The sequence below is a fragment of the Acanthochromis polyacanthus genome, chromosome 22 (assembly GCF_021347895.1).
Source record: "Acanthochromis polyacanthus isolate Apoly-LR-REF ecotype Palm Island chromosome 22, KAUST_Apoly_ChrSc, whole genome shotgun sequence".
Lineage (NCBI taxonomy): Eukaryota > Metazoa > Chordata > Actinopteri > Pomacentridae > Acanthochromis > Acanthochromis polyacanthus.
The window spans coordinates 155,256-171,699 of NC_067134.1; the positions used below are offsets into that span (position 1 = coordinate 155,256).

The following is a 16,444-nucleotide window of genomic DNA, read 5'->3' on the forward strand; positions in this document are numbered from 1 at the left end:
TGAAAATTCATTCATATGCTCTCAATGTTGTCCAGCAGAATTCCGTCAATGTGGAACTACTAGAAGATGAGATGTTAACAGGAGCAAACACCAAGGAGACCCATCGGTCCTCTGCTGTTTATTATTAGCTCTGGATATCAACCCTCCTGTTGGCTTCATTTACTTCACCAAAAAACAGGAAAAAAATCCAGAAATTCAGCAAAAAAAATCACCAAATTTATGAAAATGTGCAAAAACCTTCAGGAAGAAAATTCCAATAATTCCTTCAAAGTTTTATTTTAAAAAATCTAAACAAAATCCCCCTAATTTGGCAGGAAAATTCTTGTAAATATTTTTAAAAAATGAGTAAAAATCTTCCAATAAATCCTAAAAATATCTAAAGTGATTCAATATTTATCAGTAAAACTTCTGATATTTTCTTGAAGAACATTCACATAAAAATCAACCAAAATCCAGACAATTTACTGGATTTTGGTTGATTTTTATGTGAATGTTCTTTAGAAACATTTATTCTTTTTCCACCAAAAAATGTTCAAAAATGTCCCAAAAATGTAGAAAATGTGGACATCAGAAGTTTCACTGTGAAAATATTCATTATTTTCCACATTTTTAAACTTTAAAACGACACGAGGGTTAAAATAATGAAACTCTGAAACCATTTAATAACGACACAGTCAGCAGATGATCCAACATTATTTTAAAGCTGTGTGTATTTTCCAGAAGCCTCAGGGTTTGATTGAAACTAAATGTGAGATCTGATCCATTCACCAGAAAACACAAACTTTACTTCAGAATATTCCAGCAAAAATGAGCTGAAACATTTGGGAGAAACTATCAGTAAAATATGATCAACAGGGAAACTTCTAACATTCTGATTGTTGGAAATCAAATCTAAAATCCTTGAAGATCTGCTTCCAAAGGAATCTTTCATATTTGGTAGAATATTGAGGACAGAAATGGAAGGATTTCAGGATGAATTTGTATGTTGAGTAGAATAAAGCACATGAATAATAACCAGCTGATATAATGTGTGTTTGTAATGAAGAACTCAGAGTCAGGATTTTTAGCCAAAGCCCTTTATTCTTCTCCATCACACACAAGATGAAGGAAGTTCTCATTTCATCACTAGAACAGGACTTCAAGACTCAAATCAGGATCAAGTGTGGCTGCACAAAAAGCTGATTTTCACTGGACAATAATGTGTGAAAGTCTGTCAGCAGTTTGGAGATTCACTGCTTCCTCTCTCATTTCACACTTTGTGCAGCTCAAATGCTTTTAGTTCAAGTGAGCGTCAGAGGAACACAGCACACTTCTCCTCCATTCCTCGGGCATCTTCTCACTATCTAAGATCCTGTTGAACAACCCAGTCACAAACTCTACTGCTACCTCTCCGAGACACTTCCATACCTCCACAGGTATATCATCAGGACCAAGTGCCTTTCCACTCTTCATCCTGAGCACACCAGCTCACCTACGACCGCTCAAACACTGCGTTATGATTTCCATATCCTTCTGTACACTACCGTTCAAAAGTTTGGGGTCATCCAGACAATTCCATGTTCTCCATGAAAGCTCCCACTTTCATTCATGTGCTAACATAACTGCACAAGGGTTTTCTAATCATCAATGAGCCTTTCAACAGCATTAGCTAACACAATGTAGCATTAGAACACAGGAGTGATGGTTGCTGGAAATGTTCCTCTGTACTCCTATGGAGATATTCCATTAAAAATCAGCCGTTTCCAGCTAGAAGAGTCATTTACCACATTAACAAGGTCTAGACTGGATTTATCATTTATTTAATGCTATCTTCATTGAAAAGAACTGATTTCAAGAAAAAGGACATTTCTAAGTGACCACAAACTTTTGAACAGTAGTGCATATTTATATAATGTCATATTTTTTAATTAGACATGTAAGATGAAATGATATTGATGATAGCTCGTGTCCTTGTTCCTCTTTTAGCACACATCACACAGTATTACAATGAATAAGAACATTCAATCATCAAATACAATCATTTTCATAACAAGCTGCTGCGGAGGCAAAACCTTTTTGTTCTTTGCAATAAATCTTTTGTTCTTTTATTCAGAGCTCTGAAGGTACAGGTGACACAGAGTGCAAAGCAGTCTATGTGTCAAGTCAAACTGGAAGGAGCTGAGAACTCAAAGGAGAAGCATTTACGCACAGGTCCTACCAATGACGTATATATAGAGCTAGACCGCTCACTGCTCGGCGGACAACAGCGGCGCCATGGTAAATCGGCACTGACTTCCGGTAGTGGCAAGAAGCTCCAGCGCGCTGTTTGATCCTGTGTAAATACACCAACTTCAAGGCCTGCTTGTCATCACTGATGGGACAATATGTGTTATGTTATGGCTTTTACTGATAGCAGACAATAAAATCCCTGTCCTAGGCACGTTTTCACGGCAATCACAGCGTTGTTTAGCCCTCACAGACAGAGACAGAGACCACCACACAATAAAGAGTGCTGAATGCTGACGCAGTGATTGTGTCAATAACAAATGTTTCATACTTTCTGCAGCATTCGTGTTTCACTTACCTGGGCTCTAGAAAATATTCGAACCAATACCAAATAAGAAAATCAGTGTTTTAAACAATTTTTCTCCAATTCAAATTATTCAGTTGGACTTTGAAAAGCAGCACATGCAGTAGTCAAAAATTCCAAATTATGTTTTATTGTAAAGAGGGATGGAAAATTCACAAGGATATCAACAGGGCAGAAAACGTGTGCATGTTGTCATCGACAAGCTAAACTAATCAGCTTCAAAACCTGCACGGTGGTTTTTCACAGCTGCTCAGACCCACATACCCTGGAATGGTTGCTTTTTTCCTCCCACAAAAATGGCCATAAAAAGTTTCTGGAGGAGCAATTCTTGCAGTCAGAACACACAAATCTTCTGGTTGCCTCAAAACAAAGCTTCAGCTATTCTATTTGTAAGTCAGCTGTGGAATTCAAAACAATGAACAAATTAAGATCGTATGAAAAGCTTAATTTGCTTTTGTTCTGTTAAATGTGAAGCAGATGACTGAGACCTGAAATGTCAAAGAACTTTCATGAAAGTTCCACAAACACGTCAACAAGAACAGCTTGCAAAAAAGTTCTTGAGCAAGAAATCAAGCATTTATGTAGTACCTTAACACACACAGAGGTTTTTCAGAGTAAAATGTAAAAAATAAAGTAGTGTAATAAAAAATGAAGTCACTTTAATCAGAAAAGGTTCATTGAATACAATGGACACTCATTTCGAGAATAATTAAAACTGATTGAGTAAAACAGCCAAAAGAAGACAAGAAATAGAAAAAATAAAAGCATGTCAGACACTAATTGCAACAACCAATAGAAAAGAAGTTAATTTAAAGTAAATTAAAAAAAAGTGCAGATAAATTTATTAAAAGTATAGTACAACATTAAAGTGTAAAACATGTAATTTCCTCTACAGCAGGTGATGCTATGACTGAGTGCACATTGGCATATGGATGTCATCACTGCAGGACTGTGATCAATCACAAACTTTCAGGCAGATTGCAGTATGTGGACGGCATTTATACAGCACATCATGCTTCATGAGGAACCATCAAAGTTCAGTCAGCCCCTTTGAGTTTAATTTGCAATTTTCATAAATATTCAACCTAAATGCGTGTTGTATATATGTCCCAATTTCAGGTGTTGGGGAGTTACAAACAAATGACATTATTCTGGTAAAGAAACAGGGTCTATCAACATCAATTTACCTGTAATTGAAAATTAAGTGTGATCAAACATAGTTAATAGCTTAGATAGTTTCCACATGAATGTTGGGTATCACAGCCGCAAAATTGTTTAGATAACGTTGTGGAAGGCAAAAGTACAGTTATCTGTGAACCAGTCATCATCTCATGAAGCATTAACAAACATTGATCTCAGTTCTAGTGCACTGTGTGGGTGAGCAATGTGCAGTTACATAATTATATTTACATATGCTGGATGTCACTCATATGTACTTCTAAACAAGGAATACCTTTATATGCATCAAGCATGGAATGAGCATCATCAGACAGGGCTTGTATTTCCTTGGTTTTAGCTAACATGGCCTCCAACGTCACTCTGCAGCGCTTCCCTCCACGTTTGGCATTGTTGAAGTCCTGCCTTAGCTTTTCAAGCTGTACAATTAGATCGTCATATTTCCTTTTCAGGGTGTCGATGTCTGTACAGTATGCATGGTCTTCTGTAACAGCAGCACTGTCCTCTTCAGGCTCTAGTTCAGACTCCATGTCGATGTGCTGGTATAATGCCACTGCTGCCGGGCTGCTTTGGGTTGTCCTCACTGCGATCTAAAACATTTGATAAAAAAAATTAACATGGCAAATTCCCAAAAGATTTGTTTCTGTTTCACCAATACCTGAAAGAAAACATTATCACAATGAATGGCTGCAAATCACTATGAAAGCCAAAAACCGATCCTGAATCATTTTCATAGCCACACAAACTGACAAGAAAAGAACTAAACTGAAATAATGAGCAACCATTAACAATTAAGGAACATAACCTTTTTCTCTGGTTTCCCCAGATTGAGGGATGGTACAGCCCCTGGCCTGAGAAGCTTGTGTTGAGCATGTTTTGAGAGGATGAAGTCCTCCTCCCTGAAATGGTTGCTGCAGACATAATTATGATCATCTCCTCTTGGTCCTCACCGCTTCTCTACTGATGGCCTGTATCCATTGATCTCTCAGTGTGCTGTCCTTGGACTGCTTGGGAAACCTGAAATGTGTGGCATATTATAATACATCCATAGACAATGATGCACTGTGACTGTCATTGAATACTAATAGTCACACCAGCTTACACTGTACAGTTAGTGATTCAGCTAAACTGGCTGAGTGCAGCACTCAAGACAAGGTCAGGAGTTTCTGTTTGCAAACAAAGAAGCAGAGCAAATTTGAGGCAGAATGTCCCAAATAAAAGAGCCACTTACTTATGAAAGGAAATATTACAAATCGACTGGTGCAGGAGATGGCAGCACACGACTTCACCATGGTCAGATATTAGCCACATCCACCTGAAACCATACCAACAGAGACACTTAAATTAACAGGTTCATGATGTGATGATTGCAAGGTGAGTGTCAGCACGTTTCCTTTCACTTACATTCCAGAGAAGGAATCACAAAACTGGTGGCATTGAAGGAGCTAGCAGAAGTGCTAACTGCTAAGTGCTATGCAGCGACGTATGCACTTGTCAGTGTCACATATGATCATGCCGTGCTGTTCACCTTCTCAAACAGATTTCTAGTTCATTAACACATATTTTCTGATGACAAAAATAGCCTTGTCACCCGTCACCAGGTCAGAGTGAGACCACAGGCACAAGGGGAATGGCGAGCCATGAGCATGACAGCGAACTGGGAACTCTCCTGAGGAGAGTCTGCTCAGCTGCAGTCACTGAAAAACCCTGCCAGTGCTGGTCTAGGGGCTCCTGGTCTGGTGTTCTCAACGTATTTCAAGCATTGTGACTTGATTCCAACACAGAAGTTTACTGTACCTTGGTAAATCACGAAACACAAAGTCACATACCGTGCTGGCGTTCCAATGTGAAATCCCCGTCTTGCCACTACTGGAAGTCAGCTCCTATTTACCGCCTCTCAGCCATAGACATATATACGTAGACGCCTCATTGACTGCGGTTGCCCACTCGAGCGATGTGCCTGCAGCGCCGCCATCTTGGACCGGGGCCAGCCGAGGCAGCGGTGCATAGAAATCTATGGAGGAGAGAGGTACTGCTGAATCTAAAAGTGGAATTATTCGCCGAATTTTGGACCGATTGCCAAACTGTTTGATTTTTAGAAACGTCACACGTGTAGCTACTATACAAGGTGCTCGGATATTTTTTTTACAATGCAGGTTTTGCCATACTGCTTTTATTACTACTGTTAATAATAATAATAATTATTATTACTACTCTTAATATTATATCAATTATTACTATTATTACTGCTATTATTACTATTATTTTTATCATTATTATTACTGTTATTATTACTATTACTATTATATCACATGTATAAATCACGTTCTTTGGGAAAGCTTAAACATGTGAGAAAAGTAGCTAGAGATAAAGAATTGTCTACAACAAAAATAGTTCCATCATAAATCAGGGCTATTAGATCAATCAGATGCTGTATTCTAACCCACCAATTACTGCAGTAAGTTGCTAGGAACGCTAGATTCATAACATCGAATTTTAAACAAAAAATTGTCTCACATTAGTTATTTCACCGGTAAGCAGCTGTGTAATACACAGGATGATGCAGAGAGCTGGTTAGATCATGGGTAGAAGCCAGACACGGAGCTGAGGGGTTCTATCCGTCTTCTCGGCGTTTATTTCACTCTAGCTATGACAACCTGCTAACAATATATTATTCCTTACATACATCTTACATGTGAAAAGTAATCCCACGAGCTCTTGTCTCCTTACAGCGTTCATTAGAGCATCCATAGGCTGAACAGAAGTCCGGCATCTAAGTGTTGAGTGGCAAAACCAGCATTGTAAAAAAAATATCCGAGCACCTTGTATAGTAGCTACACGTGTGACGTTTCTAAAAATCAAACAGTTTGGCAATCGGTTCAAAATTCGGCGAATAATTCCACTTTTAGATTCAGCAGTACCTCTCTCCTCCATAGACTTCTATGCACCACTGCCTCGGCTGGCCCCGGTCCAAGATGGCGGCGCTGTAAGCACGTCTCTCGACAGCCTATGATGCGTCTACCTATATGTCTATGCTCTCAGCCATAGATATATACAAACGCTAGATGTCTCGAGACGGAGTCGGCGGCGTCGTCACTTGGCGGCCATCTTAGGACAGGGGACTGCTCTGGCGCACTGTACTGTAGTCAATGGTAAGGTGGATGATTTCCTCACTTTAACACTCATAACTCGCTCAATTCTTGATTGATTTACAAACGGTTTAGTTTATTACAAACCTTATTAACGTGGCTATGATTCAGGCTCAATTCCGAAATCGCAGCTTTTCGTTTTGAAAAATGCGGCACAGTTGTGTGTCTTTTCTGCCTGGCTACTCACATTGAAGATGGTGTTACTCACAATCTGATTTTCAATTATTAGGTTTTCCTGAGACCAACGTTTTTTGAGAACCTAATCTTTAGGCGAAATTACATTCTTTGTGGTTGTGGTTGTATTTATTTGCTTGTTAAGAGACTTTGATTGAGACCTTAGACTTATTGTTTGTATACATCTATGCCTGGATTAGTTAGCCTGCAGCCGAAATGCATTGTGGGTAATGTAGGCACCAGGTTCATGAAAAGAAAAGACATCATCTCTTTTTGTTGTGCATTGATTTTGGTTGAGCTTTGTTTTTATCTGTGCATTAGAAAGCTGATAGTAATAAAAAAGTGCAATGCTAAATATTAAAATTACATTTACATCCATTTATGCTGAAAAAAGCTGATATCTGTGTTCATTATTATATGAATTCAACAGTTTTAATTATTCTTATGTAAGCAGTAAAACAAGTACATCTCTGACGTTTATAACAAACCAAGCTGTTGTAAAATCGGTTGAAAATTGAGCAATCTACAGTGATTTTAAAATCCATGCTCCATTGACTTTAATGTTATGAGTGATCGAGCAGCCCTGTCCCAAGATGGCCGCCATGTAGCGACGTCGCTCCCCATAGGCTGACAGCGCTCATGAGCCATCTAGTGTTTGTATATATCTATGCTCTCAGCGGCCAGTGAGCGGTCTCGCTCTATATATACGTCATTACACTACACTCAGCTGGGGCGGAAACAATCTGCGGCTGCAGGTTTGCCACCGGCGGCAAAAAAAAGGGGACACAGGCAGCACTGAGGATGAAATGAGAATGAATGACCGCGTTCAAACAAAGTGTCCGTGAGTTTCTGTTGGGAAAGGATCAAGATCTGCGGCAAACTGTTCAGGATTGCCTTCATCTCCAAAATCCGGGTTGCAGCCGGTAAGAGCAGAATTGTGGAGACTCTAAGAGACTGTTTAAGCTGCCGATGTGTGCCACTGCAGTATGTGTTAGCATTAGCATTAGCCACGGAGTAAACTTTGTCTGTTTACCAATAATTTCCGTGTGTTTTGTAATTGTTCAGTTGAAAATAAGATTGCAGGCTAATTGGTGCTAATTAGAGGGTTCCAGCTAAGACCAGTGAATTCATCCTGTTTGTAATGGTGGGTTTTTACGATGCCCTTTATTTATTTATTGGATCTGGAAAGGATTGCACTTTAAAAGCACTTTATGCACTTTAGATACTTTTAAAACCATGAAGTAAAAAGTTTAAAATAGTTTTAAAAAATGCTCAGAGTAATTTGTTAAACTGTGATTTAAAATCAACTCTTTAAAATGCAGATAAATTCATGTGTGGTATAGTATTGGGTTGAATATTGCTCATGCCATGATTTGTCGCTTCAGTTTATGTGGTGTTGAGGTTGACAAACATAAATTGAGTGGAGTGGCATTTGCCAATGTGGTGAAAATGTCCATGAGGAATGGTTGTTACTATTTGCTGAATGCAGTGATGTGAACATTGTCCTTTTGTGTTCTGCAAGCAACTGTCTGATTGATGAGTGGAGTCCTGCTCAAACCCTGGGTAGATGAAACATCCTTTTTCAAGTGGGGAAACTGCAGAAACTGTGAGAAAAATTATCAATGAGAATCACCTGTCATTGAAAGTGGGAGGACACTTGACACTATGGGAGAGTGCAAAGAACAGAGAGTGAGAGCTGCCTTTAAACAGAACACTGAGCAGTAAAATACATTTACTAACTTACAGCATGAACAGTTTTCTACCAGCAGTCCTGTCTTGAATCACCTGCAGTAGCATCTTTATGTTCTCTTTATTCTCTTTTTCCATGTCTGTTTTCTGTCTGTTCCTTATTTTTAACAGTTTAAGATCATTTGTATCAGTTTTAGGTGAAACTGAAAAGAGCTGAAAGTGAACTATTGAGTTGAAATGTGTCCTCTGTGTTGGCTGATGAACATATGGGACACTCTGACACTTGTGTATAGAGTGGTATCCTAATGAAGATGTGTTTGATGTGACAGGTGATTGGCAGGAGGAGGAGAGTCTGACGGAGGAGCAGAGGAATGTTGGCAGCCATTTAGTCTGAGCTCAACAACGGAGGAAACATGGATTCTTCACAAAAAGTGAGAAACATACCACTGTAACATTATTATCATTCATTTGTTCTTTAAAACGTCTAAAGTTGCTCCAGTTGGTTAGATGGGCCGACCAAAGCCAGGTGACGTTGGCTGGAGAGATGTAGCTCTGCAGAAGCAGCTGTACTGAGGATATAATGGTGGACTGCTAGGAAGCTGCTTGTTTTTTGTTTGAGGCTGAACTAGCTGCTGATCATACTTTCTGAAAATGTCTTACATGGTGATGAAGATAAGTAACGGAAGAAAAGTCTTGTTTTTCAAGCAAGTTGTTCAGGAAGGTAAAGAGCAGCATTTTCTTTGGTAGAGAATAATACTTTTGAGCATTGTGAGTTTACCAGCCTTTTCCTTTTTAAGAAATTCAGACAGTTGAACCCAGAAGTTTACTTACACTGTATAAACCACACATAACCCTTTTTTTTAATTTACACGATCTGACATTAAATCTGGCAATGCTTCTCCTGGTTTTTTTTTTTGTTTTTTTTTAGAAAATTTTTATGACTTTCTTCACAATCAGAAGTTTGCATCCACTAAGATTGCTATGCCTTCAAGATAATGATGTCCTGACTTTGAAAGCTTTTGATAGATTAAGATGTATTTTCAGGCAGACCTCAAACACACTGCTTCCTTGTGTGACGACATTAGAAAATCTAAAGAAATCAGCCAAGACATCAGGAAGACATTTGTGGGCCTCCACAGGTGTGGTTCATCCTTGGGTGCAGTTTCCAGATTGCTGTGGTTTGATGTTTATCTGTCCAAACAATTACATGCACAGATCAACACCATGGGAATGTCAAGCCATCCAACTGCTCAAGATGGAGATTGGTTAAGGTTAGGATTGTTTTGGAGGGAAATGTGCTCATCAAGCCCAGAACAAAAGCAAACGACCTTGTGAAGATGCTGGCTGAGGATGGCCTGAGTACACCATCCCAACTGTGAAGCATGGGGGTGGCAGCACCATGTTGTGGGAGTGTTTTTGTTGCAGGAGGGACTGGTGCACTTCACAAAATAAATGGCATCAAGAGGATAGAAGATTATGTGGAATTATTGAAGCAACATCAGCCAGCAAATGAAAGCTTGGGCTCAAGTGGGTCTTCCAAATGGACAAGGACAGCGCTGGTGCCAATCTGACCCTGTCCTGGAGAAACTCTGCACTACTGACTTAGAACTGCTTTCTGTTTCACTGTGCCCTCCATATCTGCCTCAGAAGTTTCGCTAGATATTTGTGAAACTTGTCTATATCCATCCAAAGGCCAGTGAAATAAATACCTGTGGGCTTATCCATCAGGTCATCCAGAGACCACTGCACACTAAAACACACACTGAGAGACTTCCATCAGTACATCACATGTCCCGTTAGACGAGACAAAATCTTTGATCTGTTAGAACAATGTGAAAGGTGCTTCTCCTCTGGGTTCCTCTAACCACAACTGCATCCTCCTTATCTCTGTCTACTACTGTACTGAAGCAAGGCAAAGTGCAGAACATCAGAGTGAGAGTTTGTCACACTCTGCGGGGATGTCTGGAGGTTACTGACAGGGACGTGTTTAAGGAGTCCTCAGCTGATATTGATGAACCGACTGATGTTGTGAGCAGCTGGGTCACAGACTGTGAAACCAATGTTATTCCTGAAAAAAATGAAACTATATCCAAACACGAAGCCATGGTTTTCTAAGAAGCTTAAAGACCTACTGTACAGAAAGAAAACAGTCTTCAGAGAAGGAAATGAACTAAATCTGTAGAACCGACAGAAGGAAATAAAGTAGGAGATCAGGACCCACAAAAGACAATACAAAGACAAACTTGAGTCTCAGCTCAAAATGAACAACCTCAGTTCAGTCTGGGACGGCATGAATCTGATCACTGGGACGAAATGTGTCAATGGGAGAGTTCAGCTCAGTGGTTATAATTTTGATTTAGAGCTGGCTCCAAGTCTAAACAGTTTTTATGTCAGGTTTGACTCCCATGATTTTAGGGCTAAACATGCTGAGACTAAAAACTGTCTCATGTCAGCCTTTCCACAGAATCCCTTTCTTGATATCTTATGTTTTGTTTGATTTTTCTTTAAATGGCTTTTATTTTGCTTGTAATTGTTTTACGGTGTTTTTTACATTTGTAAAACATTTCCTTTAATCGTTTCTATTCCTTTAACTGTTTTACTGTTTTGTTGCTTTTGTTGTTTGATGGTGAACGCTTGTGTAACTGCTGCACAACAAATTGCCCGGGTCGTTCAGGTCAAATCCAGAATTCAGTGGCAGAATTACAGATCTTTCCTGGACTGGTATCAACGTCTGATCCCCGAGGAGAAACTAGAAAGTGTTGGTGGTCTGAATTGACCCTGCTGCCATTAAGACCTAAATCTGGACATTGATGTTGTATGCTTTTCATATTGTACATTTCTCCAGTAATGTAACTTAACGGAAAGTCTGGGGATCAAGAGAGCCTGGTGGTACAATCCCATCAGTCCCAGCTCTGCTTTGCTTTTCACGGTGATTTACAGATTTTACTACCCAATATTCTAAAACTACCGTGCAGAAAGCTGAAAACTATCGGCCTGTGAAAATAGTTTTGTTGACATTGTGAGTGTGCTGTTGACACATTTCTAGGTTTCTAATGACAAAGCTGCAAGCATGTCTGCAGATTCTTGATCTTGTTTCAGCCTCATGTCCAACTACATGGAATTGAGACTTTTAGGTTCAATATTTTTCATGACTGCTCTTCCATCACTGCCTCTGTTTTTATCTTTGTCTTTTGCTACAGAAATGTAAACACAGCAATGGAATGAGATGTGGGACCTCTGAGGAGGATAAGGATGGTTCGGCAACAACAGCAAAAAGAGATGAATCACTGAGTTGTGAGCAATGTGGCAAGACTTTTATCACAGCAACAAAGCTAAGAATTCACAAATGTATTCACACTGTGGAGAAACCATTCAGCTGTGATCAGTGTGGAAAGGCTTTTACTCTGAAGAGTACTCTAGCAAGTCATCAACTCATTCACAGTGGAGTTAAACCATTCAGCTGTGATCAGTGTGGAAAGGCTTTTACTCTCAAGAGTACGTTAAAAAGACATCAACTCATGCACAGTGGAGTTAAACCATTCAGCTGTGATCAGTGTGGAAAGACTTTTAATGACAAGGGTCACTTAAAAAGCCATCAACTCATTCACAGTGGAGTTAAACCATTCAGCTGTGATCAGTGTGGAAAGACTTTTACTCACAAGAGTACTCTAGCAACACATCAACTCATTCACAGTGGAGTTAAACCATTCAGCTGTGATCAGTGTGGAAAGGCTTTTACTCAGAAGAGTATGTTAAAAAGACATCAACTCATGCACAGTGGCGTTAAACCATTTAAATGTGATCAGTGTGGAAAGGCTTTTACTCAGAAGCCTATGTTAAAAAGACATCAACTCATGCACAGTGGAGTTAAACCATTCAACTGCGATCAGTGTGTTAAAACCTTTACTCAGCATGAACAGTTGTTGATCCATCAATGCCCCCATTCTGGTAGAAAGCGGTACCACTGTGACTCCTGTGAAAAAACTTTCAACAACCAACAGAGATTAAAACGTCACCAACGCATCCACACTGGACATGATGTGTGGATATGTGATCACTGTGGTGAACCATTTGTACAGTACTCGCAGTTAAAAGCTCATGAAGTGACCCACACTGGGGTTAAACCATACATTTGTGACCAGTGTGGGAAACGCTACAGCTACATTGCAAACCTCAAAGTTCACCAACGTGTCCACACTGGGGAGAGACCATACAGATGTGACGAGTGTAAGAAGACTTTTACAACTTTGGGTTCCCTGAAACGACACCAGCAGATCCACACCAGAAAGAAAGCATTCAATCAGTGTCACAGTGAGGTATGTAAAGACTGGTCTCAGTCACAGTGTACACACAATTATGTATTGGATCATTTTGGATATTGCTGCAAAATTGTTTCAAAACAGTTTTGAACGACTGTCGTCAGTTGAATTCTGGGGGGGGGGCACACTAGCGTCTAACCGACTAGTAAAATACTAAACGTTTCATAAATGAGTAGGCGGTTAAACGATTAAACGACTATCGCGCACATCCCTAATGTAAACCAAAAAAATGTACATTCAATCAGTGTACAAATTATTTGTACATTGGACATGATCATAACAAATTTAGTGGCAGGGTGGCCTGGGTCAACTCATGATTCATTCATCCTGACGCACAGCAGTGAAAAGACTGCAGGCCGGTGCTAAAATGCCGTGGATCAGCAGTTTATTTATATACAGATACATTCATGAGTTACTTTGCATTGACCATTCATGGTAAAATGTGTGTTGTGGGTGGAATGTGAGGTGGATCCACCTGTGCAATCGTCCAGCTGGTGTGTGATTTATCAAGAAATTGCGTGCAGCTGTGCTTATAAATCAGGGGCGAAGGGCATACGCCCATTTCAGATTTTTAGTATGGATCCTACGCAATGTTTTATAAATCAGGCCCCTGGAGCCTATCTCAGCTGACTCGGGCGAAGGCAGGGGACACCCTGGACAGGTCACCAGTCTGTCTCAGGGCTACATATACAGACAAACAATCACACTCACATTCACACCTACGGACAATTTAGAGTAATCAATTAACCTCAGCACAATTTTGGACTGTGGGAGGAAGCCGGAGTGCCTGGAGAAAACCCACGCATGCACAGGGAGAACATGCAAACTCCATGCAGAAAGATCCCGGGATTCGAACCGGGGATCTTCTTGCTGCACAGCAAAGTGCTAACCACTTACTCCACTGTGCAGCCCTTATGGTGATCTTATAACATCAAAATAAAATGTCTTAATTTTTGTCTGTCAATCTCCGACACTCGCCGGCTTGCGGGTATTCATTTGGAGTCCTGTTGATCTTCGGATCCCAGTGTTTGCTCTACATTAATTCAGCAGTGGTGGACCACCATTCCTAAATCCTAGCCGTCGCTCCATCAATTTTCTTTCTTTTTCTTATTGTTGCAAATACACCACTGCCGCACATCTCTGCCTTCACAGCAGTCCTGCGCAAGTATATTTCATTTATATTTATCTGTCTGCTACATTTACAGATTACTGCAAACTCAAAGTTCATTTATCGCGATTATATTAAATATTTTAAAGCTTTTTGTAAACTCGAGCACCTTTAGCATCTCGAAAAGTGGTCTATTATGGGATGGATACACCGGCTTGAAGTGCTGCAGTGATCAGAAAACCATTTGTTCCACAATTTCCAAATAACCATGTTTTTATCTAAGCTGCCATCAGGAAGATTTTTAAAAGAGACTTTCTGTCCAACACACTCCGTGTTCTCGTCTTCAATCACTGTTCACCAAACTTTGTTGTGCGCTGACAGTGCATCCTGTGAATCTTCTTCACGGGTGGAAAACAGACTTTAGGTTCATTAGCGCGACCTACCTGGCTGGAGTGTTCATCAGTGTTATCGGTGTGCCAGAAGTTTGGTAACTGAGAAAGGTGCGGTTAAATACATTATTTTTTCATGCATTATTTTTTATTAATTGATTAGTCAAAATTAACAAGGGCATAGAGGTAAAAAAGCGATATATGCAGTGTTGTCTTCATTTTAAATGCCAAAAGGATTTTGTGGCTCCCGGTGTTTTCTTTTCTGTGGGAAACGGGTCGAAATGGCTCTTTGAGTGTTAAAGGTTGCCGACCCCTGGTCTAACCTGTATTCATTTTGACACAGAAATCTGGTCCAGGTTAATCTGGGGATGTAGGTTAGATTAGGAATTGTGATGTAATCGGACAACTGAATGTTAAATTCCAACAGGTAAAAGTGTCTTCAGATGTCATTTGGGGTGCTCTATATCTCAGGCAAGGCATCAGTTCTTCAATGCTGTGAAATGCTGTGAATGCTGTGACTGACGTTCTCTGTGTTTGTGTGTTTGTTTTCCAAGCAGAACGGAACAGATGGACAAAACTCTGACTTGTGAACAGTGCTGCTTTGACCAGTCTGGACCAACGTCCAACCAACAAGGAACCCTACAACGACACCAGCGTATGCACACTGGACACAGACTGAACCCCTGCCAAGAAGATTTGTCCATGCAGGGTTCAGTAGAAGTTCATGAAGTCCTCCACAAACTTAAAGTCCTTGAGATCCGGTTTCACAGAATTCGGGTCTAATTTCTTGTTGAGTGTCTTCGTTGCTTCGTTGCAAAATCCCTTAAGAGGAAAGCTGTCGTTAACAGACGTGACTGGTAAATTAATTAAACCATTCAAAGTGGTTACTCAGTTAAATGAATTATCAGTGGTAGAGGGATAGACGTCTGGATGGAGGCAGTGAGCAGCAGGGCGAATTTGCTAGATGACAGCTTAATCGTTCCTCAGATCCCTCTGGGCTGCAGGAACCCGTTAGAGGCAGAGCTGGTTCAGTGATTCTCTGATGATTACTCATAATTAATTTAGGAGATTACTGGCCTGAGGATTCCTACCAACCAACCAACCAACCAACCTACCTACCAACCTACCAAACATGAAGTGTTGGATGAAAAGTCCAATCTTTGAAAGCTGACATGTAGTTGAGAATCATTTCTTTGTAAATTAGCTGCATCCAGTCATTACCATGACATTGGCATCATGGAACCATGACCACATATATGTGTCTGGAGATAGTGGCATTTTTATAACGGCACATTTTCATGCTATGACAGATACAGTGAGGGAAAAAGTTTTCAGAAACCCTGAAAATTTGACAAAATCTTAAATATTATCATGAAATATTTGTTAAAGTCTTGTTTGTGTGTTTCTAAGGGTGTGGCTGCATCAGACAGACACAAATACAAATGACATTTTTTTTGTTGTTTACAAGAAAAACTAACAAAACTAAATTCTACCAAATTTCTCATTTTATGGAACCAGTCAATTTACAGTTTTATTGTCTTTTTTAGGATGTGTTTAGTTTTATGATTGTACTAAAATAAATGACTCTTGAAGACCTCAAAGTGATTCTTAATGCAGTATTTCACAAATGTGTGGGATGTCCAAAAACTTTTTTCCACTGCTGTATTTAACAGCAATTTGATCTGCTGATGTTAGCAAGACAAACAAGTGAAGGTTTCAGGCTTTTATCCAGAATTGTTCTTGAGATAGTCATCTTCAAACAGCCTCAAATTTCAATGTGACAAATAAAAATGAGTGAAACTGGATCTACAGTCCACTGAAAAACCTCTAAGAAAGTATCTGACATACTGAGCTAATATTTCATAGAACCA

The 16,444-nt window shown here is 39.8% G+C and overlaps 1 protein-coding gene and 1 long non-coding RNA gene across 23 annotated transcripts in view; one reads left to right on the plus strand and one right to left on the minus strand.

The window, feature by feature from the left end:
* The window catches only part of LOC127531987 (gastrula zinc finger protein XlCGF8.2DB-like), a 387,969-nt gene that overhangs the window by 69,458 nt on the left and 302,067 nt on the right, over positions 1-16,444 (plus strand). For 4 of the 22 annotated variants that reach the window (XR_007939218.1, XM_051942845.1, XM_051942846.1 and 1 more), the window contains exons 1-2: positions 7,793-7,991; positions 9,087-9,188. Coding sequence is in view for 21 of the 22 variants with exons in the window: in XM_051942845.1 (XP_051798805.1) it covers positions 9,171-9,188 (18 nt within the window). In the remaining variant the exon portion in view is untranslated. Of the gene's footprint in view, positions 1-7,788; positions 7,992-8,590; positions 8,758-9,086; positions 9,189-11,957; positions 14,024-15,127; positions 16,350-16,444 lie in introns of those variants that run through there. The other 18 variants (XM_051942848.1, XM_051942856.1, XM_051942855.1 and 15 more) reach the window with 12 other exon arrangements.
* LOC127532068 (uncharacterized) lies at positions 2,684-5,844 on the minus strand. The gene is made up of 4 exons (XR_007939319.1): positions 5,575-5,844; positions 4,977-5,060; positions 4,551-4,762; positions 2,684-4,335 (listed from the first exon to the last, which is right to left on the minus strand). It is a non-coding gene; the product is annotated as an uncharacterized LOC127532068 (long non-coding RNA).